The sequence below is a fragment of the Choloepus didactylus genome, chromosome 13 (assembly GCF_015220235.1).
Source record: "Choloepus didactylus isolate mChoDid1 chromosome 13, mChoDid1.pri, whole genome shotgun sequence".
Classification (NCBI taxonomy): domain Eukaryota; kingdom Metazoa; phylum Chordata; class Mammalia; order Pilosa; family Megalonychidae; genus Choloepus; species Choloepus didactylus.
Genome location: NC_051319.1, coordinates 85,059,181 through 85,086,531, shown reverse-complemented (window position 1 = coordinate 85,086,531; position 27,351 = coordinate 85,059,181). Strand labels below are relative to the sequence as shown.

Genomic DNA, 27,351 nt, shown 5'->3' with positions numbered 1-27,351 from the left:
AAAGAGCCAGTATTCAGGATTAGCCGACGTAATACCAGGCTTGTTTATCCTGCAGAAAACATCACCAGGTGATGTCCTCATTGATCCTTTCAGGGCGCGGCATCTTTGTCCTAGGCTTTTGTGGACTGTAAAAATAAAGTTTAGTGACAAAGCAAAAGAATTAATCAAAGGAGAGGAAACAAGTGCAAGGGAACACATGAGAATGATGATTAGTGCAAAGCAGGCCCCACTCCCTTTATACCCACAAGCTGCAGCTGTTGCAGGTGTTGGTATAAGAGAAATCAACAACCGGTTCATGGGAAGGACTCAGATATGAGTGCAAGGGGACTCCAGCACCAGGAGGAGACCTTTTGGAAGAAACTGCATCTTCGCCATGAGTTGCTAAGGGACTGGCAACAACCAAGTTTTCTGGAGCATTTGCCTTTTCAGGAAACAGCAAATAATAAATTCCTTTCACCTCCATTTCCAGGAAGTCAGCTGGAGGTGGCTGGACCGTATAGATGTCAGGTTGATCCGGGCAACCTCAGGGGTCTGTATCTGGGCCTAGAGGTGAGAACTACTGAATTATGGCCACTAGGTTTTCAACCAAGGCCATGTCATAGATTGTTCAAAACAAAAGCATCCCAGGATAAAAGGCATAAGAAGATTAGACATTTATTAATACTTATGTTAAGCACTATGTTCAGCTCTTTTTTTTCCTCCTGTAGTTCTCATGGCAACTCAATAAGATAGGTATTTTATTATGTCCAATTAACAGATGAGGTAATTAAGAAAATATGAATTTAAGCAATTTGTCAATGCTCACCCAGCAAGTAAGTTTGGGATTAGAATTCAACTCAAATCTGTGTGACTCCAAATTATAATTAACCTTCATGCCATATTTCCTCCTAAAAATGCAGACCATATTTTGAGTCCTAAAACCTAAAAGCACCAAAAGGACAGGGCAGAGAGAGGAGAGAATTCCTTTAACATTATATCATCAATGCAGAGGTATGTTGAAAACTACAGCTAGTAATTGGAAGATGTATACTCTGTCTAGCTCTGCCATAGCTGAGAGGACTGTGACTCCTGAGTCAGAACCACAGTCCTGGATGGAGGGGGCTATACGAGAGGGGTTGGGGCAGTAGGGAAGTAGAGCAATGGAGATGCCTTTCCTTTCTTCTGTCAAATAGATGGGTTCCTAACACCCTTCTGAATTTGAAGGAGAGACTTGAGTCAAACGCAGATGAAATCATCAACAGAGGGTTCCTATTTCACATTTGCTCAGGAACATCAACTATTATCATCATTGAAACGGAGGTAGTACTCAAAGATAGTTCTCTAAAGAACTAACAAGAAAACCTGAAACTAAACCCTGCATAGTCCAGGTAGCAAGGCATGATTTCATGTGACTGCTTTAATTGAGTAGTTCTCACCTTTCCAGAAGCCTCCCCCGGTGGCAACACTTGGCAGTCTAAAGCCACTTCCTCCCCAGCCCCCATCTTCACTCCATCATTGGCATTGGATTGCAGACTTGTCAATGAACTATTTCATGTTCCTCCCCTTGCCATCTGGCAATATTAGCTCTCTAATGAATTGCTCTAACTTGCGCATTTTTTTTTTACAAATCTGACTTTTAGTTGAATTGTGCAACATTCAAAAATAGCAAATGCTGGCTGATTAGAATCAACAAAAGCCCTTAGTGTTGCCGGCAAAAATGGGCTCTTAGCTGCACATGTTCCTTGGATAGCCTAATCATTGGAAAGGCACCTGATTATTTTTGGACAGAACTTTTTACACATAAACTCTTATGTCATCTCCTTCCTTCCTTTCTTTTTCTTTCTTTCTTTCTTTCTCTTTCTTTCTTTCTTCCTTCCTTCCTTCCTTCCTTTCTTCCTTTCTTCTTTTCTTCCTTTCTTCCTTTCTTCCTTTCATCTATCTATCATCTATCTATCTGTCTGCCTATCTATCCATCTATCTATTTATCTGAATTGGATGGATTCTTACAAGCCAAACATGCTAGATATGGATTTGGAGCTAGACACACCTGGGTTTCAATACTACCTCTGCCACTTATAAGTTATGTGAACTTGGGTAAGTGTCTTAGCCTCATTGTGTCTCCATTTTGTCATATATAAAGTTACTATAATAAATCCTTTTGCAAGATTGCCATGAGGAATAAATGATACCACATATGTAATGTACCTGGCACTGTGACTGGCAATATTATGGTTCAATGATTAGTACCTATCATCATCACCACCATGTTCTATTTATAGAGGATTAAGGTAGACAAAATCTGTGGTCTCCACCCAACCCAATATCCTCCCTTTCTGAAAGCTGCCACCATCATCCACGGTGATGTATCTCAAAGCCATATTTTATTATATCACATTGCCTTGGGGATTGGACAAAAATAAGGAAACTAAGGAAAACTTAAAATTTAAGCAATTTATCCATCATCACCCAGACAATGATTTCCTGACTCAACCTGGCAGATTCTCTTTCCTGAAATTTTGGATTAGGAATTGATCCCCATTGGTCCTCTGACTTAAGGACGTGTGAGGCAGTCACATGTGGCAGTAAAGTCAGTCTGCAGAATGATGTAGATGTGCAACGAGAAGCAGATCTGGCTCAGGCGTGGAATCTGACTTGGCCCTGGTTCCCATGACTTTCCACTTCCATGAGAAGTTCCAATCCCTCCCCTCTTTTCACCCCTTCTCTATTTCTCTATCTATATAAAGATTTAACTATCTATTTTCCTTTTCCTTGTGCTACTCTGAGTGAATTTCTATTGTCTTCAGCCAAAAGACCTTTGCTAACAGCGTCATCTCAGTGCATGAATCCACCAGACCCTCTCTGTGTGGCTTGGACAGTCCGACACATTTGAAAGGTACCTGATTATTTTTTAAAAGAATTTTACACACACACACACACACACACACACACACACACACACACACACCCTTATGCTATATTATCAACTCATGAGGGACATCAAGTAGAAAATCAAAATAATGAAACTCTGTAAAGAAAAAAGAAAGAATAAAAAGAGAAACACCAACATTCCTGGTCTTACGAAAACAAGTCATCTAATCAGTTTCCAGAACCCAAGCAAGAATTGAAAGTCCCCAGCTCCTTACCTGGTGTGGCACTGGATACTGTTGGCCACTGCTGATCAGGCCCTCCTGGACCAGCTCGTAGAATGCCAGCCTCCTCCAGGTGCACAGAGCTGCGTAAACACATAGATCCAGATAATGGTTACACCACAGATGTCTTTCCAGCTCTTCTCCCACCCTCAGACACTGCTTACATCCAGAGAGGCAGGTCTGCAACTAACACATTCTGCTCATGCTTGAACTGAAGCAATTACTGCTGAGCAGTAACACCTTACATAAACTGCAGAAGCATTGCTGACTTAGTGCCTTGTTGAGGGTTGAATCATGCTCCCCACAAAAGGCATGTTCAGGTCCAAACTCATGGTCCTGTGGGTGTGTGCCTGCTTTTATAAATAGGACCTTTGAAGACGTTGTTAGTTAAGGTGTGCCCAAACTGAATGAGGGTGGACCCTAATCCAATATGGATGAAGTCCTTATAAGCAAAGGAAATTGGACATGGAAGGACAAGCCACACGGAGCAGCCAGAAGCTGGAAATCAATGAAACCTGGAAGGGAAGGAAGAAGATGCCACCATGTTCATTGCCATACGACAAAATTGCCAAGAAACCCCAAAGATTGCTGGACAGCCAGAAAATACACATCCTAGCCTTCTAGCCTATGAAACCATAAGCCAATAAATTCCTATTAAGTCAACCTATTATATGGTATTTGTTTTAGCAACTGAGAAACTATACCATCAGGCAATAAATATGTTTTATCTTTATGGCACTTTGGTTTCCATCAATGCTATGTGGCTCTCACTAAACCTAACAGGAAGCCCACCAGGGGGCTAATGCCTTTTTTTTTTAATTGTTTGACTAATGCCATTTTAATACCAATGCTGAGGCAGACAAGAAAGCTTGTCCTCCAAAGAACCTCTCTTGCAAGTTCCCTTGTTTCTGGGTTCTCTATAGCAAAGAGGAAAACACACTAAAATGATCTGCTGACAATTGTAGTATTATTCCAGTTTGTCTACCCAATCAATTCTTAACCTCATTTTCTGTTTTATTCTTTCCATGTCTTTCAGGAATAGATGACCCACCCTACATTTCCTGAGACTAGAAGAACCCTATCACCACCACTCCTGCGGGTCCCAGTCCAGAGGAGATTCATTCAGTATGAAACACTGCAGGAGTGAGACGTGAACTGGGAGACCCTTAGAGGCAAACAGATAGAACATAAGCTGTTCAAGGGTGGGGAGAACATTGTATTCATTTATGCCTAATGCCGGCACACATTAGACCCTCAAATATGTGTTGGATGGATGAATGAATGAAGACTGGAATCCTAGAGTGAATGTAGTCAAAGAAAACCCTCACCAAAATTAGAGGACCCTTTTCCACCAGACATTTGTTTATTTTGCAAATGAAATTACTAAAGTAAAACTTATAGCATTGAGTGAAGGATTTATGTGGGGCGACAGAGCAGGCAAACTTGAACTACTTGGGGCGGAGGGAGATCTATAAGTTAATCATTCTCTTACTCTTTGACTTTGAACAACATAAATAGTGGAAATTCACTCATTAAGCTTTGCCTTTTCACTCTTCTTCCCTTCACCTATGCCCTAGCATCGTTGTCTTTTTCCATATACTAATATTCTTCAGGTGTTCCTGGGTACCACCAGTAAATTATATAGGTTCAGCCAGAAGATGTAACCACTCTGCATCTAGCTCAGGTCAAAGCAGAGTTTTTAAAAAAAAACCATCTATGTGATGTCTGAGGCTAGAAAGGCCAGGAAGTCAAGCATATGTGGAAAAAAAATATTATTTAAGCTCACAACTCTAATATATCTTCAACCTACTATGTTGTAAGGAAGAAATGGCATTTTGGTGTTCAAAATTGTATTTCATTTCGTATCCTATTTAAATCTCATAATCTCAATTTAAGAGATCTCCATTTATCCTTTGCCTTTTTTTTTCTTTTGAAAATGGGATAAGGAAGTGATATGTTTTAGTATATTATTTATTTTAAATGTGGTTTTTAGGGTACATCTCATACCTTCAGTACTTTCTAAGCAAAGCACTGACTTTACTTACTTCAACTGGGCAGAAAGAATTGGTATTGCAAACCACACTTTTACCTATTATGCGGCTCCACAAATAGCTTATATGCAGATGAAAGCGTAAGTTGGTCTCCAACTAACGGAAAGAATCCTTCTGAAGCCTAGTATTCAGGCATCCATGTGAGTGTTTCAGGCCTAAAATGCTAATCCAGGTTCCAGTATGACATCTCACCAAGCCCACTACCTGTCTTCAGCCCTTCCCTGATTGCTTCTGGTTCAGAAATAGTACCCAATATGATTTCTGCTCAATTTGTAATGCATGAGAGTGTGTTAATTTATTTTAACTTAATATATTTTTAATGGGATAACTCTAATTTTTCATGAACTCAGCACATACTTCGTAAGATCTCTCTTTAGAAACTGATCTAGGTTTGGTGAAGACCTGTCTTAACAATTGCCCAGATATTTTGAGGGGCTTAAGTTTGGAGTTTATTACCTCTTTAAAAATAAATCCTTTTGGAGGTAGTGAGCAATAGTTTCTTGGCCCTCCCTATTTGGTTTCCAAAGACATTTACAAAAATTGAATCTTTTATTTGGCCCCATGGCATGGATAAGCTCTGAGAATAATGGTAGTTAATCAATTACTGTCAAAGAGACAAAGTAGAGAAAGCAAAATTATATTTAATCTGAGCCTTAGAGTAATCTATTACTCTAGATTAATTTAAAGTAAGCTAGATTCAGGCCCCAGATATTCCATAATAGCCCTTCACATGGCTCATCCTCTGAGAGCCCATGCCATTGATGATAAAAAGATAGCAATGCGATGGCAAAGATAAAGAGGCTGTAATAGGGGTGAACATGAACAACAACAACTGTCAGTTGTTAGTTAATAGGATGTAGTAGTCAATGTGTGATAGAAAACCAAGGTAGACAACATCACACATACATTACACAACACATCCAAGTCCAAAAGCATCAGTAGTAATTACAATTTTTAAGGGAGGAACAGAAAGCAGAGACAGGATGAAGGAAGTTGGAATTGCTTTTGATAAAAAATAATTATTTTGTGAAATAAATTGCCTGCCTACATTGGCATTGTTGGAAGCAACCCCCTTTTCTGAGAAGTGACAGAGACTTTCTAAAGAGTTAAAAATAAAAGTGGGGGCTTTCCAAAAAAATTAAGCATACCCTGCAATAGTTGCAGTTTAAGAAACATTTGGGAACAAGCTGGTTTTGATCCAATAGAGATAACCTATCAGAAATAGACAAGAATACTATAATCTGGTTAATCTGTGATCACTTCCCATTTTGTAAGACCCTCCCTTGAAATAAGGAACCTAAATGTCAACAAATTATTCTAACCTTCCCTTTGGAAATCCCCTAATTGCCTTTATAAGCCAATGTAACTTGCTAACTACTTTGAGACTTTTACTTTGATTTGAGATCTCCCTGACTGAGCAGTTTCTCCTTCAATAAACCCATTGTATTGACTACTGGTTATTGTTGGTGACTCTGTTTTCTTTTGACAGTTTCTGATGTCAAAAGTGGGATCCAGAGAAGATCCCTCACCCCCATGCCGCCGACTCTCCCCATGGCTAATGAGTGGCCCTGTTTCAGTACCCATGGGACCTTTTGTGTCCACTGTTCTCTTGCCACCCACAGAGCCTAAGGGGTAAGTTTCTCCCAGATCTGAGTTCCGCTTTGTGTTGAGCTCTTCAGGTGTATTGTTAGACTTGTTTTCGGTTTTGTTTTGGTCTGGTCCAAACATCTCTTTGGTGTGTACAGTGTTCCATCAGGGGTGGGGGGTGGGGGTGCACAACACAAAGGTTCTGGTACACCGTAAGACAGCTGCCATTTCTGTTTATGGGACCTCCATATAATTTTCATTTTTGGAACCTTCGATAGATCTTCTCAATTCAAACTTAAATCTCTTTCTTCTCCTTCCACAAAGATGCCTGTTACTTACATGTTTTCTCATTATGGGTCTAGTTCATGTTTGTTTTTGAATAAATGGGTAAGTCTCCCCAGGGATGACTTGAGTTTGCAGGGCCACTTTGGGGAACATTTGAGCTATTTAAAATAGTACACTTGAGAGATGCACTTGAAAAGACAGTTTCCTGAACTCTACAAAAGGGTTATTGGTATTCAATAATTGGTGTTCAGCTTTTTTTATTGGGATTCAGTAACTTCTAAAAGACAAAATAACTCCAATACAGCATGCAAAATAACTGAAAAACCTTCTGCTCCCTACTTTATGGTCCTACAGACCCCTTTCATCCACTCCCCTTACCACCTGATCCCCTAAAACCTGCAAGTTAGATGCCCCTAAAAATTAGACCATCTCCTGAGCCCAGCATACCAGCCACTGCTGAATTTAAATCTTGGACAAAAGCTAAACTTCAACCCATTATAAAGAATTTCCTGGACCCCAAGAAAAATCAGATTAAATTGTAGAAGAAATTAAATCAACTAGATCAGATGTCCTTTTTAATTGTCCATTGTCCAAACCACTTTTCACAACAATAAGGCCCCTAAATGATGAATATTCCTTTTTCTTTGTGAGACATCTCCAGAAAATCTTTGAGAGAGAGATGCTCTCACAAATTAGAATTATAAATTAGATTTTATACCTGACAGAACAAAATTTGACATTCCAGATCACCCAGTACCTTCTCTTCTGAAGGCTTATACAGACTTCCCTGCCACTGATATGGGGCACAATAACAATACTGACCCTATAAAAACACAAATTGACCCTTGCAAGCCTTTACCTAAATTATCCCTGTCAAAGCCTTTTTAAGACATACTGGCTACTGTCCTAACTTCTCTCAATTGGCTATTGCTCTTTATAAATTAATTAATGAATCATTACAATGACAGGAATAACATGAGTTGGCCTTTTATCCAATCAAACCTTAGGCTTACCTAACTAAAATTTATCCCTTGGAGGTCTCACTTAAAAGTGTAGAAGTCAATAGAGATCCACCATGTGCCAGGGCAAAAACAAAAAGCCAGCATTTTTACGTAATTTAGAGAGTTTTTTTCTTCTTTTTTTTTTTTGTTCTCATGTTTTTAAGAGTCAATTTTTTTGACTCATGGCTAAAATGTTTGAATTGTCAGGATTTTTAAATTGTGTTTGCCTAAATGTTTATATACAGTACATACATATACATATAACATATATATATGATTTGTACAGTATTTTTTATCTCCAGATGGTATTGCCAAAATAACTTGTAAAATTCCTTAAAGGAACCTTGTTCAAGTTGGTTTAAGGATAAATAAGTGCTAATATAAATTGGATACTCCTAAACCCAAGAATTAAAGAAACTGGACTTCTAATGCTTCAGATGTTCTCAAAGTTAACCCAAACATTTTAAGAAATCCATGTTCACACAATCTAGATAGATCTTTAGCAAATACCACTACATTGTTGGTTAAATTTCAGTTATTAGTGTTGGATACAATATATAGGCATGTTTTTATTTGACTTGGGTGTGTTCTTCCTAAAGTTATACGGTTGTAACATTTACTGAGCAAATAAACTAACGTGTTTACTAAATGCTTAAGATGACAAGATTGTAAAGTTTGCTTTAACCAATTTGAGTCATTATTTTGATGGTTTACTTTAAAAATAATTGCTTAAAGACAGTTTTTAGAATTTCTTTGGTAACGTAAGTATGTAAAGTATATAGAATGTATTTTTATAAAGGAAAAAGAGAGAGTAGTTTTGTCTTAAAATAAAAGGACTAGCTATTGTAAAATGAAGAAGAAAATGTAGGGCAAAACCTGAGTGGTTATGGAAAGTTGCAGGTTTGTGGAAAGGAATTTTATTCCATATAGTCAAAGTTAGGTAGGCTTTATGGGTTTATTTATAAAATTTTTAAGAGCCTTCATATCAAGCAATATATTGATTTGGGTTTCTCTCTGTTAAAATGACCAATGACCTTGGATTGCTGATTTGCTCTTACTAAGAGTTTTTTTCCCCTTTGAGTAATCAGTATAAATGGCCAAAATGTAAAAACAGTTTCTTGAAATTTAAACAGTAATACTACCTCCCATAACTTCTCTAAATTTCTATTAATACTTTGGTTATATAGGAACCCAGTGTTTCACAGTGACCCATGATCTTGTTTAAGTGTTCAAACCTTTGACAACTTTTACCAAATCAAATCCTAGATAATGTCTTTTTAATTTCTCTTTGAGACTTCATATTTCCAGATTGTGTTTTAAACCTTACTAAAAAGGACCTAATCAGGCTTACTAAAAAAAAAAAAAAAAAATTATAACTGTTAAATTGCAGAAAATTAACCCTTGGATTCATATTTCCCAGTTTAAGTGGGTATTACTGAGAGACTAAAATTGAACATTCACCCCTATAAATGACTATAAATTAAAACTGATTAAGAAAAAAACAAAAAACAAAAAACAAAAAACAAAATTGGTTAAGAATCAGGATCAACTGGGTCCCAGAAGCAGATGACTTCAGAGATGATCCGCTTTACCCAAGATCACAGAACAAGAAATCATAGTCTTAAACTTACCCCATTTGGTTCCCATATCTTGTAATATTATTCCTACCTTTTGAATTTCTTTTATTGCCCTACTTGTCAACCTTTCATTGTGCCAAATTAAATCTTTAGTTATAATAATATTGCTTTTATTCATCCCAAGTATTTTAAATTTACACCACCCTTTAGCTCCAGCAATACAGAAAAACCTCTGATATATCCCACTTAACTGACTGCTGGTGTGTACAAAATTTGCTATCTGAAAAAAGACAGAAATTTATATACATCCAGCTCCTGCAACTGCATTTAGAACTGCCTTAGTACCAAGATGGGACATCGAGTACAAAGAACTACTAATGCCAATACATCCACAGACTAAACTCATATTTTCATTGTCAATTTTCTTATTTGTTTAGAAAACCCCAATGGAAAACACCACTTAGGAGAAATTCCCTCTGACTTATGTGATTAAACCTTATTATGTCATCATAAATATATTAAATGGCTCCTTGCTTATGATGATGCTGGCCTTAAAATAAATGGTACAACTTGAAAGGTGAAATCACTGCCCTCCCCCCTACGTGGGATCAGACACCCAGGGGAGTGAATCTCCCTGGCAACATGGAATATGACTCCCGGGGAGGAATGTAGACCTGGCATCGTGGGATAGAGAACATCTTCTTGACCAAAAGGGGGATGTGAAAGGAAATGAAATAAGCTTCAGTGGCAGAGAGATTCCAAAAGGAGCCGAGAGGTCACTCTGGTGGGCACTCTTACGCACACTTTAGACAACCCTTTTTAGGTTCTAAAGAATTGGGGTAGCTGGTGGTAGATACCTGAAACTATCAAACTACAACCCAGAACCCATGAATCTCGAAGACAATTGTATAAAAATGTAGCTTATGAGGGGTGACAATGGGATTGGGAAAGCCATAAGGACTACACTCCCCTTTGTCTAGTTTATGGATGGATGAGTAGAAAAATAGGGGAAGGAAACAAACAAACAAACAGACAAAGGCACCCAGTGTTCTTTTTTACTTTAATTGCTCTTTTTCACTTTAATTATTATTCTTGTTATTTTTGTGTGTGTGCTAATGAAGGTGTCAGGGATTGATTTAGGTGATGAATGCACAACTATGTAATGGTACTGTGAACAATCGAATGTACGATTTGTTTTGTATGACTGCGTGGTATGTGAATATATCTCAATAAAATGAAGATTTAAAAAAATAAAGTAAAATAAAATAAAATAAATGGCACATTAGCCATCATGAATTTAACCTTAGCATGTAGAGTTTCAAAATAGCCCCCAATTTTTTTTTTACAATTCATTCAATGATGGAATTCCCTTATATAATACCTTTAAGTTTGATGTTCTCTGGGATGATCAACACTCCAGATGAACTTACAGAGAAAATTCTACCCATACAATGACTGGATTTGCCTTTTGTCTTTTGTGGCTCTTTACCAGAAATAGTTTGTTCTTCTAATTTAACTAAATCCCCAATATCCTGGTCTTGTAAAGACACTATCATTTGAGACAGTTCTACTTTACACATAAAGTTACTGAGGCAATGTTTATTTTTTGTGGAAAAAGGCTACATAAAGCATTTCCCCATGATAGGTCACGAAGACACAGATTAGGATATCTTGCTCCAACTGTGTCAAAATCATGTACCCTACATGCTAACCAAATAGTTAATTTAGGCTTCTTTGTACATCGAGTCTCAACCTGTCAAAAAAGGGATAATAACCCCAAACCCTTAACATACCATAATATGGGGTTTCATTCTTTCATGTGCATCATACCTTCCTTGGGTAAGCAGGATCTGGAGCAAGCAATTATAAATATATCTAAGGTTATGGAACAGAATTTTAAGACTACCCTAAAACCTTCAGGACCTCCAAGATGATGTAAACAGTCCAGCATCCATGGTTTTGCAAAATAGACAGGAACTGGGGGGAACTTGTGCCTTAATACATGAACAACATTGCTTTCATACTGGTAAATCTGGCACTGTGGTAAACAATTTAAAATTTTTTGAAGATCAAATTTGAGTATTCCACAATATTGGTCAGGCACAAACATTTCAGTGGACAGATTTACTTCCTGACCTTGGTTCCTAGTACAATGGATTTGGGAACAAATAATATGCTTTGGATTCATGTTTTTAATAATCATTAGAATTAATTTTCAATTTCTTGTTGTACCAATTGTGTTTCAATAATTTCTTCAAATTCCTTGTCACCTGTGAGCCAAATGATTGCTCTTAAAATAGCCAATCAAAAATAAAATGAGTTGGAAATGGGACTGTGTCTGGTGGACCAAGACTAAAATTAAACATAAGATCAATAATAGGTCACCTGGCTCAAAAAGAGGGCAGAAACCATAAGCCACTCAAACAGGTAAGTAACCCCACTCTAAGAGTCTTCAATGTAATTCAATGGCCACCTAACACACTCCACTACAGTCAAGAAAGGAAAAACCAGTGTGAAAAGCAAAAGGAAAAAAGCAAAAATTGAGTTTGCTGTGACTTCCTGATACTGAAACCACTGGGACCAACGGTTGAGAGAGAGACCGATGGTGGTGACTAGACTGTGACCAGGCTGTTCCAAACACATCATTGGAAAAGTGACCAAAAAGGAGGACTGTTAAGTAAAATAAATGGGCTGCCGACATTGGCATTGCTGGGAATGACTCCCTTTTCTGAGAAATGGCAGGGACTTTCTAAAGAGCTAAAGATAAAAGTGGGGGCTTTCTGAAAAAACTTGGAAAACCTAGAAAGGTTGCAGTTTAAGTAACATTTGGAAACAAGCTGGTTTTGGTCCAGTAGAGGTAACCTATCAGAAATAGACAAGTACGCTATAATAACCAATCTACGATCATTCCCCACTTCATAAGATCTTAAATGTCAACCAATCACTGTAACCTTCCCTTTGGAAATCCCGTAATTGCCTTCATAAGCCAATTTAACTTTCTAACTATTTTGAGACTTTTAGTTTGGTTTGAGATCTCCCTGATTGAACAGCTCCTCTCAAGAAATCCATCATATTGATTATTGTTGGTGACTCAGTTTTCTTTTGACACATCCTTATAGAAATTTCAGTGATAGAAAGTATGCAGCAGCCTGACTCTAATTTTACAGGGGATTCTTATTTTGCCAGCACCGGATAAGCATTTGGCACTGATCACTTTCAATGTTTCAAAGAATAGAAAGACATGAAGACAAAAATAATTGCATTCCCCTGGAAAAATATATCTAAAGCTTCTCAGTTTTGAGAGCTGCTTCTGGCCTATGAAGACACTGTTTATCTGAGCCATACAAAGCTAAAGTTACTTCTGACTGAAGGAAAGAGGGAAATACATACCTATGCATTCCTGCTCTCAGGGAGGCAGAGTAACGCCAGTCAGGGTTGGGCTGTCGTGGCTGCAAAAACACAAAAGAAGTTTTCTGTTAAGATGAGAAAATGTAATGTTACTCAATTAGTTTTTACCTTAAAGTATTTCTAGGCATCTAATATAAGGATTGAATGAGCTATTTCATGTGCAACTCTAAGATGATATCCATATACATAAATACTTTAGGAGAAAACTAAATTAGCTGTCAGTCTCCTTGCACAGACTTAAATGCGGCAAACCAGGCTTAATGATGTTGCAAGGGCCAGCTTTGGCTTTGCCTTGCCCTTTGCAGGAATTTAATTCTTAAAATACTAGAGAACGAGCAGTCTGTTTGGGGACAGGAAAAGCTTTCACTGCTCTTGCCTCAAATGCCCCATTAAGGGAAAACCCCAATTCAGGAATGTAGGTATAACAGGGCATACAACTATACACATTTGGCTGGTCTGGCTGGACTGCAGAATACTACAATCTGTTGACTGCTTTGCAGACTGCAGCATCTTTTATCCAAGATGGATGTGCCCAGTCATAACACTAGCAACTGATAACAGGCTCTTATGCTGATTGAAGAGGAATACTAGGAAGGGGAAAACAAACCATTGCAGAGTTTGACCTTGTTTAGCTACATAATCCTGTTCATGCAATTGTACTTGTTCCCTACTGCCCCCTGAGTGCTTTGCTTCCTCACTCAGTTACTGTTCAGTAAGCTCTTAGTGCTTAGCAGGGAGTAGCTGAAACACAAGAAGAGCCTGACTCTTCCTGCACCATGTGTGCATTGGGAAGATCTGCTATTGTCCTTTGTCTACAAACTGTCAATCCAAAGCAGAGGGGACAAAGAGGGAAATACGGGTACCTACAGACTCTTTGGGAAATTATGTGTTGGGTAGAAGCTACTCAGGAATCTTTGAGGACAAAATCTATTACCACCACTGTCTTGCATCAATTAGAAATAATTTTATTATGAAACACCTGTGACAAAATGGCCCTCTAGATGTGTTTCATGGGTAGAGATAAAAGTGACCCCATCATTGAATATCAAGGTCTGTTTGAGTGGAAAGATGGGAGAATAGAGGCTGTACTTCACATTTTTTTCTGGATTATACTTATCATATTTGGTAGACACAAAGCCACAAAACTATTTCAAACTGTCAATAATTCTCATTCCTATCATTCTTATAGTTCACTCAAGAGAAACAAAGTATTTCATAAGACACCTCTTCAAAAACCTGGTGGGGGGAGTGATTAGCATGCCAACTTCCAGATGGACTGTGGGAAGGCTAGATGGTATTCAGAGGTTTAGCCAAAGTTAAGGCCAGAAAATGATTTGACCTCAACTGTCCCCCATCCTATATGCCCTCTTTGATCCTATTTCACTCCACTGGCAAGATATGAATATGCAAACTGCTTCATCTTTGGTTTTCAAGTTCTGACAGATTACTATGGATATCTCATATAAGGCAGCATAAAATTCTGGAGGCCAAATGAAGGAGCTCCCATTTTCTACCAGTGGCATTAATGGAAACAAGAGAAAATATTTGCAAATCATTTTGAAAACCTGAAAATATGACTGAAATACTTTTTATGAATCATCATCATCACTGTCTCCTTTCCATCAGGAGCACTAGTGTCAGCTTGTCGGCAGCAGGAACCTTCCATCTAGAAAGACTCTGACATCTGTTGAATGAATGCTGCCAATTTTTCTAAGACTGAGTAAAATTCATGATGAAAAGTGCTGCAATTTAGTCTTTGGAATGAAATCACCAACCTCATTTTGCTGAAAGGCACAAACTGACCAGGAAACTCAGTTCACTGCACAATTTCACTCCCTCAGTGACACATTTTATTTGTCATGCTGCTATTTTCCATAATCCATCAACAAGATGCTTCTCAGACTCATTTGCCAGAATCACGATTAGGAGAGTTTTTATGGCAGTAAGATCAAGCAGGGAAAAGGTGAGGAAGAAACAAATTAATATCTTTTAAGTATCTACTCGATACTAAGCAATGGGATAATCACTTTACACATATTATTGCATTTGCCCTGACATTTTCTTCATCTGACTGTAAACGCCATGAAAGCAGGGGCTGTATCTGTCTTGTTCATTGTTATATCCTCAGAAGCCTAGCAGTGTTCTGGCATTTGGTAGGTACTTAAAATGCTTTTGAATGCATGAACTATCATGCAAGCTTATTAGCATTACTGTACACAAATTTCAAAAATGAGAAATCTGAGCTTTGGAGAGATTAAATGACTTGCCTGATTGGTAAGCTTGGCTGAAATTCGTGTTTAAGACCCTCTAATGCAAAAGTCTGTGGTTTAAAAAATTTTAGATAGAACAACATGTATTTTTCTTTTTTGTCTTTTTTTGCTTCTGGGTTTCCCAGATATTGATTTATTTTAAAACAAGGGAAGATTAAAGGTAATAAAATGTACAGGATTCCATCCAGAACTTGGCTAAATTTGGAAAAATCCAAGCTGAAAGATGATTTGACTACTGATATTCCTGACAGTGAGGCATATAGTAAGACCTTGAACTAAATGTGAGGCTATTTAGTTCTCTAGTACCTGGATGATACATCCCACGACAATGCTTAATTTCTATTGGTAAAAATCCCCAGTATATTCTGATGCTTCAAAGCTTAGTCAATTAACAGAATAATCATGATAAAACTGCAGATGCAGAAAACTAATTTGGGTGATATAGCAATATTGAAGAACAAGATTAAGTTTCTATCAAAATAATAGCAAAGATTTAATTTCTCTGTAATTGTGTTATGACTTATACCAGAAATCACTTGAGATATAGACAGGTGAATCACCTCTTCTACCACATATTTAAAATAAAATAGGTAAACAGGACCCTAAGGCATTAATAAAATCACATGACTACTCAGTGAAATAATATACTATCTTCTTATCATGGAAATCCATGTTGAAGACATAAACAGCTCTCTGAGACATGAGACTACATAGAGCATCTTCTTTTCTTTTCTAAAAGGGCTCTATTACGGAGGTATCCACTGCAGATTTTCCACAGTAATGTTCTGTGAAGATTGATATAAACGGTGATAGGCAGAGTTCTAAGTTAGCTCCCAAGTCCCCATACCTTGGTGTACACACTCTGCCTAACTCCCAAGACTGTGACTATGATGGATTTTACTCCTGTGATTAGGTTATGTTATATAGCACAGACAACTAAGAAAGGGAAATCCTGGGGTGGGCCTGACCTAATCATACCCTTTAAATCTGGGGCTAGAGGCCAGAGACAGAAGTCAGAGAGTTCCAAGTGAGAGAGGGAACCTATGTGAGAGAAGATTCTCAGTTGCCAGCTCTGAGGATAGAGGGGGCTGTGGGGTATGCACCTGAGAGTAACCTTTAGTTGCCAAGAGCCACCTCCAGCCGACAGCCAGGAAGAAAACAGAAACCTCGGTTCTATGCCCTCAAGGAATTGAACTCTGTCTACAGTGTGAATGAGTTTCAAAGTGGATTCTTTCCCAGAGCTTCAAGATGAGAACCAGCCAGGCCAACACGTTTATTTCAACTGTCTGAAAACCTGGGCAGAGAACGCAACCACACCAGGAGGGACTGGGAGATAATAAATGGGTGTTGTTTTTAGCCACTGATTTGTAGTAATTTGTTAGACAGCAATAGAAAATGAATATATAAACTATTGGCAATTAAGACAAAAAGGAATATAACATTTAACATAATCATTGTTATGTTCCTATTTGTTTTCTGGTAAATCAAAATGAAGAGATGATAAATATGAGAATTCTAGGTGGGATACTTCCCTTGAAAACAGCCACTTACAACCCTAATCCACAAAGCAGAGAAGTAAAATAAGCATAGCCTTAAAACCTACCTAATGGATTCCTGTACAACAGAAAATGCTAAGTTTGCTTAATGCTGCATGCACAGCCTGCCAGCACAGCAGTTACTCTCCCACTCACAGTTTCACTTCCCTGGAGCCCAGAGTCCTGACCCTGCAAAGCCAGAAAGGAACTGATGTTGCTTATGTGCCAAAGAACTAACATTTCTTGTCACCTTTGCAAAGTCAGATGTATCTATGCAGTTTTCAAGTTCAAATTTTTGGAAGGAAACACTTGTATAATTTTTAGGCTAGTAGACTGAAACGCTGCTAAGGATTCCTCTTGATCTTTGATGTTTGAAATCATCGTTATAGATTATATCTCCCCAAATACTATCATATGAATAAGCTAAATTTTATGTTCTTATTATAATATGCACAGGAGCATCAGTCCAGGTGAAGTACTGCAAAAGTCACATTTAAAGACACCCATAAATCCCCCAAAAATTCAGCTACACTTCTGGGCTTGGTGACTGAAATTTTTTTCAAACATTTACAAATAGGCATCATTCTTATCTTTCATTGAGAGAAAAAACTGGTGGCCAACCAAAGCAAATATCCAGAACTGATTCTGCTATTCTGTCAAGCAGACAGCATGCCAATAGACAATTTATAATGTGCCAGGCTTTGTCCCTGCAGAGTGTTCTGAGTTAGACCAGATGACCATGTGATGGCATACTCCTGGGTCAGAGGAAAGGGTATGCCAATGACATTTCAGCCACAATAAATAGATTTCTTCATTAGTCAGGGTATGTACAAGATAAAGAGACAGAGAAGAGCTCAGTCTTAATTCCATATGGCTCAGAAGGTCTGTAGAAAAAGGGAGGAAGGAGGTAATTTGAAGAAAATATTACATTATCAGACCAAAGAAAATAAGCCTTTTCTCAGGAGAACAGTCCTATAACCAATATGGAAATGGCAAAACAAAATAGCTCCACTCACTCAAAAGTGACCATCAAAGAAAGAAACACTGGAATGGAAGTTCAAAGATACAATTTCTTTGCCTTATTCTGATCATTGTGCAATTTTTATAAATTCATCACCATGTCATTTTACACTGAGTACAAACTCTGATCCCAGAACCCACTCACCAGCTGGAAAAGTCAGTCCTGGGGGAAATAAATTAGGTGACACTGAAAGAAGGACTAACTCTTTCAAGTCACTACATCTGGAATCTGGGTGAATATGCACACACAGTGGCAAAAATAATTCGACTGAAGATCTAGTGAATACAGATTGCTTTAGAATATGTGAAAGTGAATACAGACTTATATCTACTACTGTTTTGTAATTTCCACATGCTAAGCCAGCTGGTCCCAGCAAGATGCAGTTGGACAAATCTGCCCAGAGTATGCAAAATGACGCATCAGCAATCACAGCATCAGGACCATAAATGCACAGAATCCACATTAAGATTTGGTTTCTTTTCATGGAGGCTCTGAAGGAGTTGCCAGCCACATTTAATATCAGGTTTTTATAAATATCCAAAGAGACATTCTGCCCCATTGCCAAATAGTTACTTCAAAAACTTCACTACACAAGTGGCTCGTGAAATGACTTTGCTGGGGGTAAAATCCACTAAAAGATTAGAGCCTGCTGTTAAATGCTGATGTTTAATAAGCAAAAAGAGAGAAATCAGTGAAAGAACAAAGACAAAAAGATTTTAACAAGTTTTGCCAATAGTAAAACAAATAAGCAAATGCAGAAAACACATTAGCCTGGCAGTAACATTTCTATTCACTGATTCTGCCAATTGTTACCTTCTTCTATGCAAGGAATTACTCTTTTTTCCAAAAGCAGTTCATTTACATTACTAGGGGAATCAATAGCAGCCTAAATGCCTGAGTATCCCATATTAAAGGAATACGAACACTGAGATTTCTGTTTACTCATACTATTGAAAAAAGCAGTCTTTGGAGTCTGACAGACATGGTTTAATATACATTAGCACTGTGATTGTGTATGTTAGTTTCTGAGTTGTTTCCTCAAATGTCAGGTATTGACAAGTGTTCCCCTAATGTATGACTTACAGGTAATGAAGTCATACATATATGACACAGCAGAGGAATCTGTGAGTGCAAATCCTCTTACTTTTCCTTTACAATCCCCGTCTGATCCCACCACCTGCAATGACTAGGTAGGGAAAAGAGAAAGTCCAGCACAGGAATTTCACAGGCTGATCTAGCAGTGATGACTTTCAGAGCTGAGTGATTTGTGATCCTGTTTTGCCATGATATGACACTGTGACTCACGCTCTCCCTATAACTGCAATAATTTCAGGAGCTGTTGATCGTGAGGCTCTTCAGTGAATTTCCGAAAGTATCTGGCAGAAATTTGCCTTTATTAAAATCACGTGCTCTCCTGGCAAAATCCCACAAGAGCAAGCACTTTCTGACCCAATATTCTTCCTAGATTAAAGATTTGTGTACTGAGGTACATGTTAACACACAGGGCAATGTAAGACAGACACAGCTCATGCATCAAATCGTCCCAAGCTTTGAGTGAGGAGAAAGAGGGTAAGAGTGTCGGTCCTCTGAGCTTATGCTCACAGCTGGTGGCAAAGCTGAGCTTTGTCTGGCTTGCTCCTGCCTTTTCACCACCTGCAGCCCACCCCAATTCCAAAGGCATTCATAGGAATTTGTTAAGCAATATCTACAGCATCCATATTTAGAGCTAAGCCCATATATATCCAAAGGCTACGATCTAAAAACTTCTTTGATTTTTTCCTGTCTTAATCTGCAATCTGCAGTCTCTTCTAATAAATCTACCTGCAGTATACATGAGAAAAAAATTCTCCTCTCAATCCATTTGTGTTTTCATCCGTGCTTATGCACTTTACTTTCCACAAAATCGTCATGAACTTGGAATGCAAAGAAGGACTTTTTTTAAAAAAAAGACAGCTATATGTCAATGAAAATACATCACAAAATTTTGAGGGACAAATATCATTATTTTGTAGCAGCTCTAAAAATCTTACCTACAAAGTAGTTGTTTGAGGAGATAATAATTCACCACTATTTATGGGACAAAATTTTGGCTTTTGAAATACAAGTTTAAACCACCACAAAGCAGATCTCTATCATATCAAGCATGCATTTGGAGACAAACACATCACACAAACACAATCAAATATTCATGTAGTTTCCAATAATTTAAATATTCTTCATAGTAATTAACAAGCTGGCTTTATGTCTACTTAAAACTCCAACCAGTGCTTATATTCATACCTATCTTCATATACAACCCTTTCTAAGCTTTGTAGCTGTTACAGATCAAATTTTAGATCCATAAAATGGACGTGTGCTCTGGAAGTATTGTCATTTAACTTAAAGACATGAGACACTTTAAGAGGCTACCATATTTCATCAAAACCATAGGAACTGTCAACAGGAAATCAGAAGATTACAGACTATTTAAGCTAAATGCAGGGAAATCCTTTTACAATGAATTCAGATCAGTGTCCCAAGAAAAGTGGCTAGAGCTAGTAGGAGAGTTCTTTTCCCTCCATTTTTCCCCAACGTAGCTTATCCTGGTCTTCACCATCCCCCCACATCCAAATCCACTCTTTCTAATATCTCCCTGGCCCAACCTGACAAGTTGGTACTTGATCTCTCTGCCTTACTACCATTCATTTCCTCTGACAGGCCCATACAAAAGAACTACCATGTTATACAGTCAAAGCAAACTTTGGCTTCAGGGTGGAGACCACATTCTACGGTTTTATCACCTCTGATATGAACTTCCAGAAGATCCTATCAAATTAGTCTAGTAATTAGAAATATTAACTGGATAATTTTCATTGAAGATGGCCCATGGTAAAAACAGAGACACCATATAGAGATGACTACCCCACTCCCTAGAGCTCTCAGAGCTTTTTAAAAACACAACACTCCTACATAATTTCAAAAGAACTTTTCCTATGAATGATACAGCAGATGCAATTTCTCCTTGAATCTTATAATCTCATAATGCTACTCTTGAAAGCTCTCAGGCCTGTTCTATTTCTATACTGAGCTGTGTTTTAACATCAAATATTTAAGACTAATCCTCATTTCTCAAACAATTTTATGGACAAGTCTTCATATATCTGAAAAGAAAATGGAAGGTAAAACAATTCTCTAGTGCTATAATTCTAGAAAGGAAACATAGCAGATTATAATCAAATAACAGGTACAATACATGCTCAGTTTACCAGATAACCCTATCATTGTTAAAAACTCAATAAGCCAACCACAGGATACTTGGGAGTATGTGAAAAATGCATGACTTTGTAGAGGACCCCTTGACCACTGTCCTTGCAGCCTACCTCGTTCTGAGAAACAGCCTCATTTTTGAGAATAATCAGGTTCCCAGCACTCTGCCCACTTTGGCCTGTGAGGTGCCTGCTGTCAGTCACTGCTGCTTGGGCTCCCCCAGGCCCTGGTCCTGTCTGGGCCCCTGTGTTGTAAAACATGAAAGTGTCACTCCCTGAGCCTGTTGTCAAACAGGCCTTGTAGCAGTAAGTCTTGGTGAGGGAGCCATTCCCTCGCACTTCAATGAAGTGTGGCTGTACTTTGAGGCCATGTGGTATCCTGGCATCGATGTTGTTGTTGGCCTGCTTGTACAGCTCTGCAGGGCACCGCTCCCGCACTCCACAGAAGCCTCCACAGCACGCAGTGCCATATGCAGTGTAATGGTAGCACTTGATGATGCTCAAAACAATGATTGTCAAAAGAAATATAAAAGACACTGTGCTTAATGCTATTATAAGATAAAGTGTAATTTCAGAGTATGTCCGAGGGCTCTTAACATGCCTCTGGGTGTCAGGGAGGATTTTGGACACCCTATCCACCACAGCTACTGTAATGGCCACAGAGGCTGAGAGTGACGGCTCTCCGTTGTCTCGGACCACCACGGTCAGGTTGAAAGTGGTGCCACTCTCATCTCCCATCTTCCTGGTAGTCCTTATTTCTCCTGTGTGCAGTTCTACTTTAAAGAGGTCCAGATCAGAGGTCTGGGCCAGATGGTAAAAGAGCCAAGCATTTTGCCCAGAGTCCGAGTCCATGGCTATGACTTTGGTGACCAGGTAGCCAGCAGGGGCAGTTCGAGGCACCATCTCAATGGCTGCTGATGAATTGGTTGAGGTAGGGTAGAGGATATGAGGGGCATGGTCATTCATATCCACCACATACACGTTGGCGGTCACAGTGCTGCTCAGTGGTGGGCTCCCCTTGTCCTGGGCTTCCACAGTCACAAAGAACTCCCGGAATTTCTCATAGTCAAACGAGTTGACAGCATAAAGGCTGCCACTGGCACTGTTAATAGAGATGTAGGAGGTGACTGGCAGCCCTTGAACCTCCCTCTCCAATAGGGAGTAGGTCACCTCTGCATTCTCCTTTTCATCTGGGTCTGTGGCTTGCACAGTGCAGAGCAATATCCCTGGCAAATTGTTCTCCTGGATGTAGATGGAGTAGGAGTCCTTCAGGAAGCTTGGTGGATTGTCATTGATGTCAGAGATCTCAACCTGCAGTGTCCGCTGAGATGTGAGCTGTGGTACTCCCCCATCAGTGGCTGTCACTGTGATATTGTAGGCAGCCACCCGCTCCCGGTCCAGGGGACCACTCACCACCAGTGTGTAGGAGTTTCCAAAGCCATTGAGTCGGAAAGGCAGTGTGGCCTCGAGGCCCAGGCTTACCTTTTGGTTGGGGCCTGAGTCTTGGTCATTGACATTGAGAAGGGCTACAACCGTGTTGGGAACAGCATCCTCAGACACTGGGCTATACAGGTCCGTTAGTACTACCTCTGGTGCATTGTCATTCACATCCACGATGTCCACCAGCACCTTACAGTGGCCTGCCATGGGCACTGGACCCCGGTCAGTAGCCTGCACATAGATCTGGTAGGAGGAGGCCTCCTCATAATCCAGCACTCCACTTACTCGCACTTCCCCCGTGCTGGCGTCGATGCTAAAGAGCTGCCTCTCCCGGTCCGACGTATAGCCACTCAAGGAGTACCTGAGATCGCCGTTGGAGCCCTCATCCGGGTCTGAGGCGTTCAGCTTCACCACCAGTGTGCCTGGAGGCGCGTCCTCCCGCAGCTGGACCCGATAAGTGGACTGGTCGAAGGCGGGGGAGTTGTCGTTGGTGTCCAGGACACGCACAGTGATCTGCGCTGTGCCTGAACGGGCTGGGCTGCCCCCATCCACGGCTGTGAGAACCAGATGGTGGAAGGCAGCCTGCTCGCGGTCTAAGCCCTTACGCAGCACCAGCTCCAGGACTTTACTGTTCTCCTGCAGGGGTTTAAGGTCCAACTCGAAGTGCTCGCTGGGGCTGAGCTCATAGGTCTGCACCGAGTTGGCGCCCACGTCCGGGTCCTGCGCGCTCTCTATGTGAAAGCGCGCTCCAGGCGCTACGGATTCGCTTACCTGAAGCTGGTAGTCTGGCCGCGAGAAGCGCGGCGAGTTGTCGTTGATGTCCAGTACCTCCACCTCCACGGCACTCACTGCCACGGGGCTGTGCGCCAGCACTTCCAAGCTGAGCAGGCAGCGAGGACGCTGCTCACAGAGCACCTCCCGGTCAATGCGCTCGTTGACGAAGAGCGCTCCACTTGTCAGGTCCAGCTCCAGGTAGCGCGGGCTGGGTACACCCAGATGGTTGATGCGCAGGCAGCCCGGTCCCAAGCGCCGCAGCTCCAGCCCCAGTGCACTGGCCACGTTGCCCACAAGTGCACCGGGTGCCTGCTCCTCCGGCACCGAGTACCGCAGCTGGGAGACCGCTGGGCCCAGCAGCAGCAGGAGAAGCAGCAACAGCCAGGTCATGGGCCGCTGGGGTCGTGGATGCGCTGTCGCCCCAGGTCTGGTGGCCGCCAGCTCCATAGCCACCAGCCGCGGCGGAGGCAGCCAGGAGGGGCCGGAGGCAACCGCTTCCCCAGCCCTGCTCCAAGCCCGGCCCCGCCTCCACCTCCTCTCGTGCCGCCCTGCGCCCGCTCCCCCTCGGCTCAGGCGCTAGCAAACGCCCGGGGCCGCTCCCCTAGTAGGCCCTCCCACGGGCTTCTGGCCCCGTGGCCCCCTCTGACTCCCCATATCCCAGCCTCTCCGCTCGCCTCGGTGGCGTTCAAGCCTGGCTTCGCTTCATGCCGCGGCTCCTGCCGCGGCTGCTCCAGAGGGACGGCACAGGAGGCAGAAGGGGAGGGGGAGGCGTGCTCAGCAAGTCCGGCTCCGATTCCGCAAGGAGGTGGCGGTCAGCGACCCGGAATGCTCAGCTTCTCCAACCGCCCCAGCCCCATCTCCTTCACTATGGACCTGCCGGATCCCAGCAGACCGCGGTTAGAAAGCCACTCCCTTTTTCCCAGCCCCCACCCTCCAGCACATCCAGTCTCCATGGTCTCTCGGTAGCTTAACGGGTCTTGTAAGGAGATTACTCGGGGAAAAGCAGTTAAATCACCAGGACTCGGGCTATCAGCTCCGCAGTAAAAAATTTCCAAGCACGATTTAGGAAAATAAACTGAGGGGCCTTAGCTCCAAGTATGGGCACCTGGGCGGCGGCTTCACGTTCAGACGAAACAATCTCATGGAAGGCGCCCTGGGGTTACCAGTGATCGGGATAGCCTACTGATTATTTACCTGATCCCCACACCTTCCCTGGAACGTTCCTAAACCTGCAGAACGTGTTCAGCTCCTAGGGAAAAGGGTGACAAGTGCGATCCACTTTTGGGGAGCAAGCCTAAAACTCAAATCTGTTCCCAGCCAAATGGCCCTTACTTTTAGTGTGTGCCTTGGCAAATAACCAACATTTCAGTGTTTAAAATGCTCTCTTTAAAAAATTGGCTCCACAAGTCTGCAGGCAAACTTCTTATTTAACCAGTTTTTATCATAGTGGGAAAAATTTGGTAAAATTTTTAAGAGATACAAGCTTTTCATAATCTTACTTCAAATCTTTTTCATTTATCACTCAAAATGTTTTCTTTTGTTCTTTCAATAGTGATTTAAAATTTTTTTTCTTTAATGGATGACTATGTCTTCAAGAGTCTGCAAAACATTTAAATCAAGAGAGTTACTCTTGATCCCCCAAGCCAGGCTGGAATTCAGAGTCCATTAATAATTTGCAGTAAAAGTCTGCTGTTATTAAGCAAAATAAAGAAGGCTGGGATATATCTTACAATAGCCAACAATTTCAATGGCTGCAACTCATCTTCAATAAATCTAAGGCCCCATTAGACCTCTGTGCCTCCATTCCTCATACTAATACAGAGGCAACAGACAACCAGTTCTCTTCAGTGAACAAGAAGGATCTGAGGAAGCCTTTCCATGCTGTGTCATTGTCTTTGCTTCTCTGTTCTGAACATTCACAATCCTTCCCAGGTCCTCTCATCTCTTCCACCACATTTTAAAATCCATTGCCTCACATGCAAAAAAAGCACTCACTAAAATGTCCTCATCTCCCAGCACCCTTTCAGTACTAGATATTCCTCTGTGGAAGCCAGAATGAAATCTGACATTTGACATGCTTCCCTCCTTAAGTTGAAGGGGGCAAGGTAAAGATCCTGAAAAGATTTCAAAGGACTGTCGGACTAGCACATCCTTCCACCCACCAAGTGCACCAGCCAACAACACTCCAAGACCTAACCAATTTTATTCCAGAGAAGCTTCCAACTTCCTCCTATCACTGCTGCTTATTTGTCTTCTTTGTTCCCTCAAGGGTGCAGAGTGGGAAGCAATTTCATCACATTCTATTCCTGTCTCCGTTTTTAGGTCTCTGGCTTCTCCCTCTTCTGTCTGCGTCCTCCCAAAATGTCCCTACAGTAACTCTGTCTCTATTTACTGTGGTAATTTGATCTCAGAGAGCCTTAATTTCTCAAGTGCAGAAATTGTAGGCCTGGCCTATGTCCTCACCCATTACTTATTTCTAAAATAAATGGCTTATAAGTGGAATCAAGTTGTAAGTTGTCAAGAAGAGTGACCTCTTCCTCCCTTTTCTCCTCCCAGGCCTTCACAGCTACTGCCACCTCTGCTCGCAGCTCAGAAACCTGGCCACTGGGTATTGACCATGACCAGACCTGTGCCCCGGGAAAGATCACAGGCTCTTACAGAGAGATTAAAGTGACAGAGCCTTGGTGATTTTATTATTATTATTTTTTGAAACTAAATGTTCAAGTTGGTGATATTTTTTAATGCAAGTCCCCAAGTGTCACATCTAGGGAGAAAAACCAGGGCTCATCTTTCAGCAATCTTACCATCCTCCAGCAAGGACACCTGCCAGGTGTCATGATCATAAGTTTCACCTACTACTTCCTCTCTTAATGACTGTGAAGGCAAACACAGGGCCAACACAGGCAGTCACTTTTTCATAGACACTGTACTAAAAAGATAATCTACCCTATATTCGATACATCGTCTCACACTGTTGTGCTGAGGCCCCTGCCAGACATACCAGTTGGTGGAATGTGATTTCAGAGACCGCTGGCAAGTACCCTGTCTACAAATATTAATGCTAATGCCTCAACTACACCATTATGCATTCCTTTTCTTGGATCTTCAAGAATCCCCTATTAAAAAGCAGAATAGCACAGTGATCAGGAACACAGACACTAGGGTCAGTCACACCTCTGCCAATGATTAACTGTGTGGCCTTGGACACGTTACTTAACCTAAACGTCAGTTTACTCATTTTAATTGTGGGAAATATTATCAAGTAAAACTCATAGGGTTATTTGTAAGATTACATGAGGTAGTGTATGTAAAGCAATTGGCACAGTGACTGACAAGTACGTTATTATTATTACTAAATGCAATAATTTACTATCATAACATAGTAATTGATGGTCTATATACAACAGAGTTCTTTGGGTATCAAACACAGGTCAGCATCTACAATTATGCCTGATAGGAAATCAATGATGATGGGGAAGATGAGTGTGCACAAAAGTTAAATTTTCCCTATTGTTCCTTTCCCAATTATCTCTAAGTCTAGTCCTATATTTTGAATACAGAAATAAAAGCCCACTCCTTTCTGTATCACCAAGGAAAAGGGATGTCTGTCATGAAAATTCATTCAAGGGATTTGTTCCCTCACAAGAGACTCACCTTTTTAAGATATGCGGAAATATTTTAGCAACAGAGTACGGGAGGAGTTCCCAAACAAGCTGTAATACTCAGTACCCAGTACAGAGCTTGGCACAGAGGTGCGCCATTAACATTTTTATTTTTTACAGAACTAAATTTGCAACTTGTGCAATTCTCTCAAACAGAAATAGCAGCTTCTTTTCTGTCCCACTTTCTAAATCTTATAAACATCACAAGGTCAAGCTAAAGACCCACCTAATCATGAAACATTGTGTAAACTAAACACAATGATCTTCTCTCTTGCTCGTCTACAGCATATTTCTGAATGCTGAGTTATATACTGACATGCATCATTCTTTAATTCATCCAAATACTTTAATGTTATCTCTTTTCCTT

At 40.5% G+C, this 27,351-nt stretch overlaps 1 protein-coding gene across 12 annotated transcripts in view; it reads right to left on the bottom strand.

The window, feature by feature from the left end:
* Positions 1-27,351, bottom strand: part of LOC119507823 (protocadherin alpha-C2) — a 210,462-nt gene that overhangs the window by 21,943 nt on the left and 161,168 nt on the right. For 11 of the 12 annotated variants that reach the window (XM_037800982.1, XM_037800983.1, XM_037800985.1 and 8 more), the window contains exons 2-3: positions 13,020-13,078; positions 3,123-3,211 (exon numbers count right to left, since the gene is read on the bottom strand). In XM_037800982.1, coding sequence (XP_037656910.1) covers positions 3,123-3,211; positions 13,020-13,078 — 148 coding nt within the window. Of the gene's footprint in view, positions 1-3,122; positions 3,212-13,019; positions 13,079-21,222; positions 24,204-27,351 lie in introns of those variants that run through there. The other variant, XM_037800976.1, reaches the window with a different exon arrangement.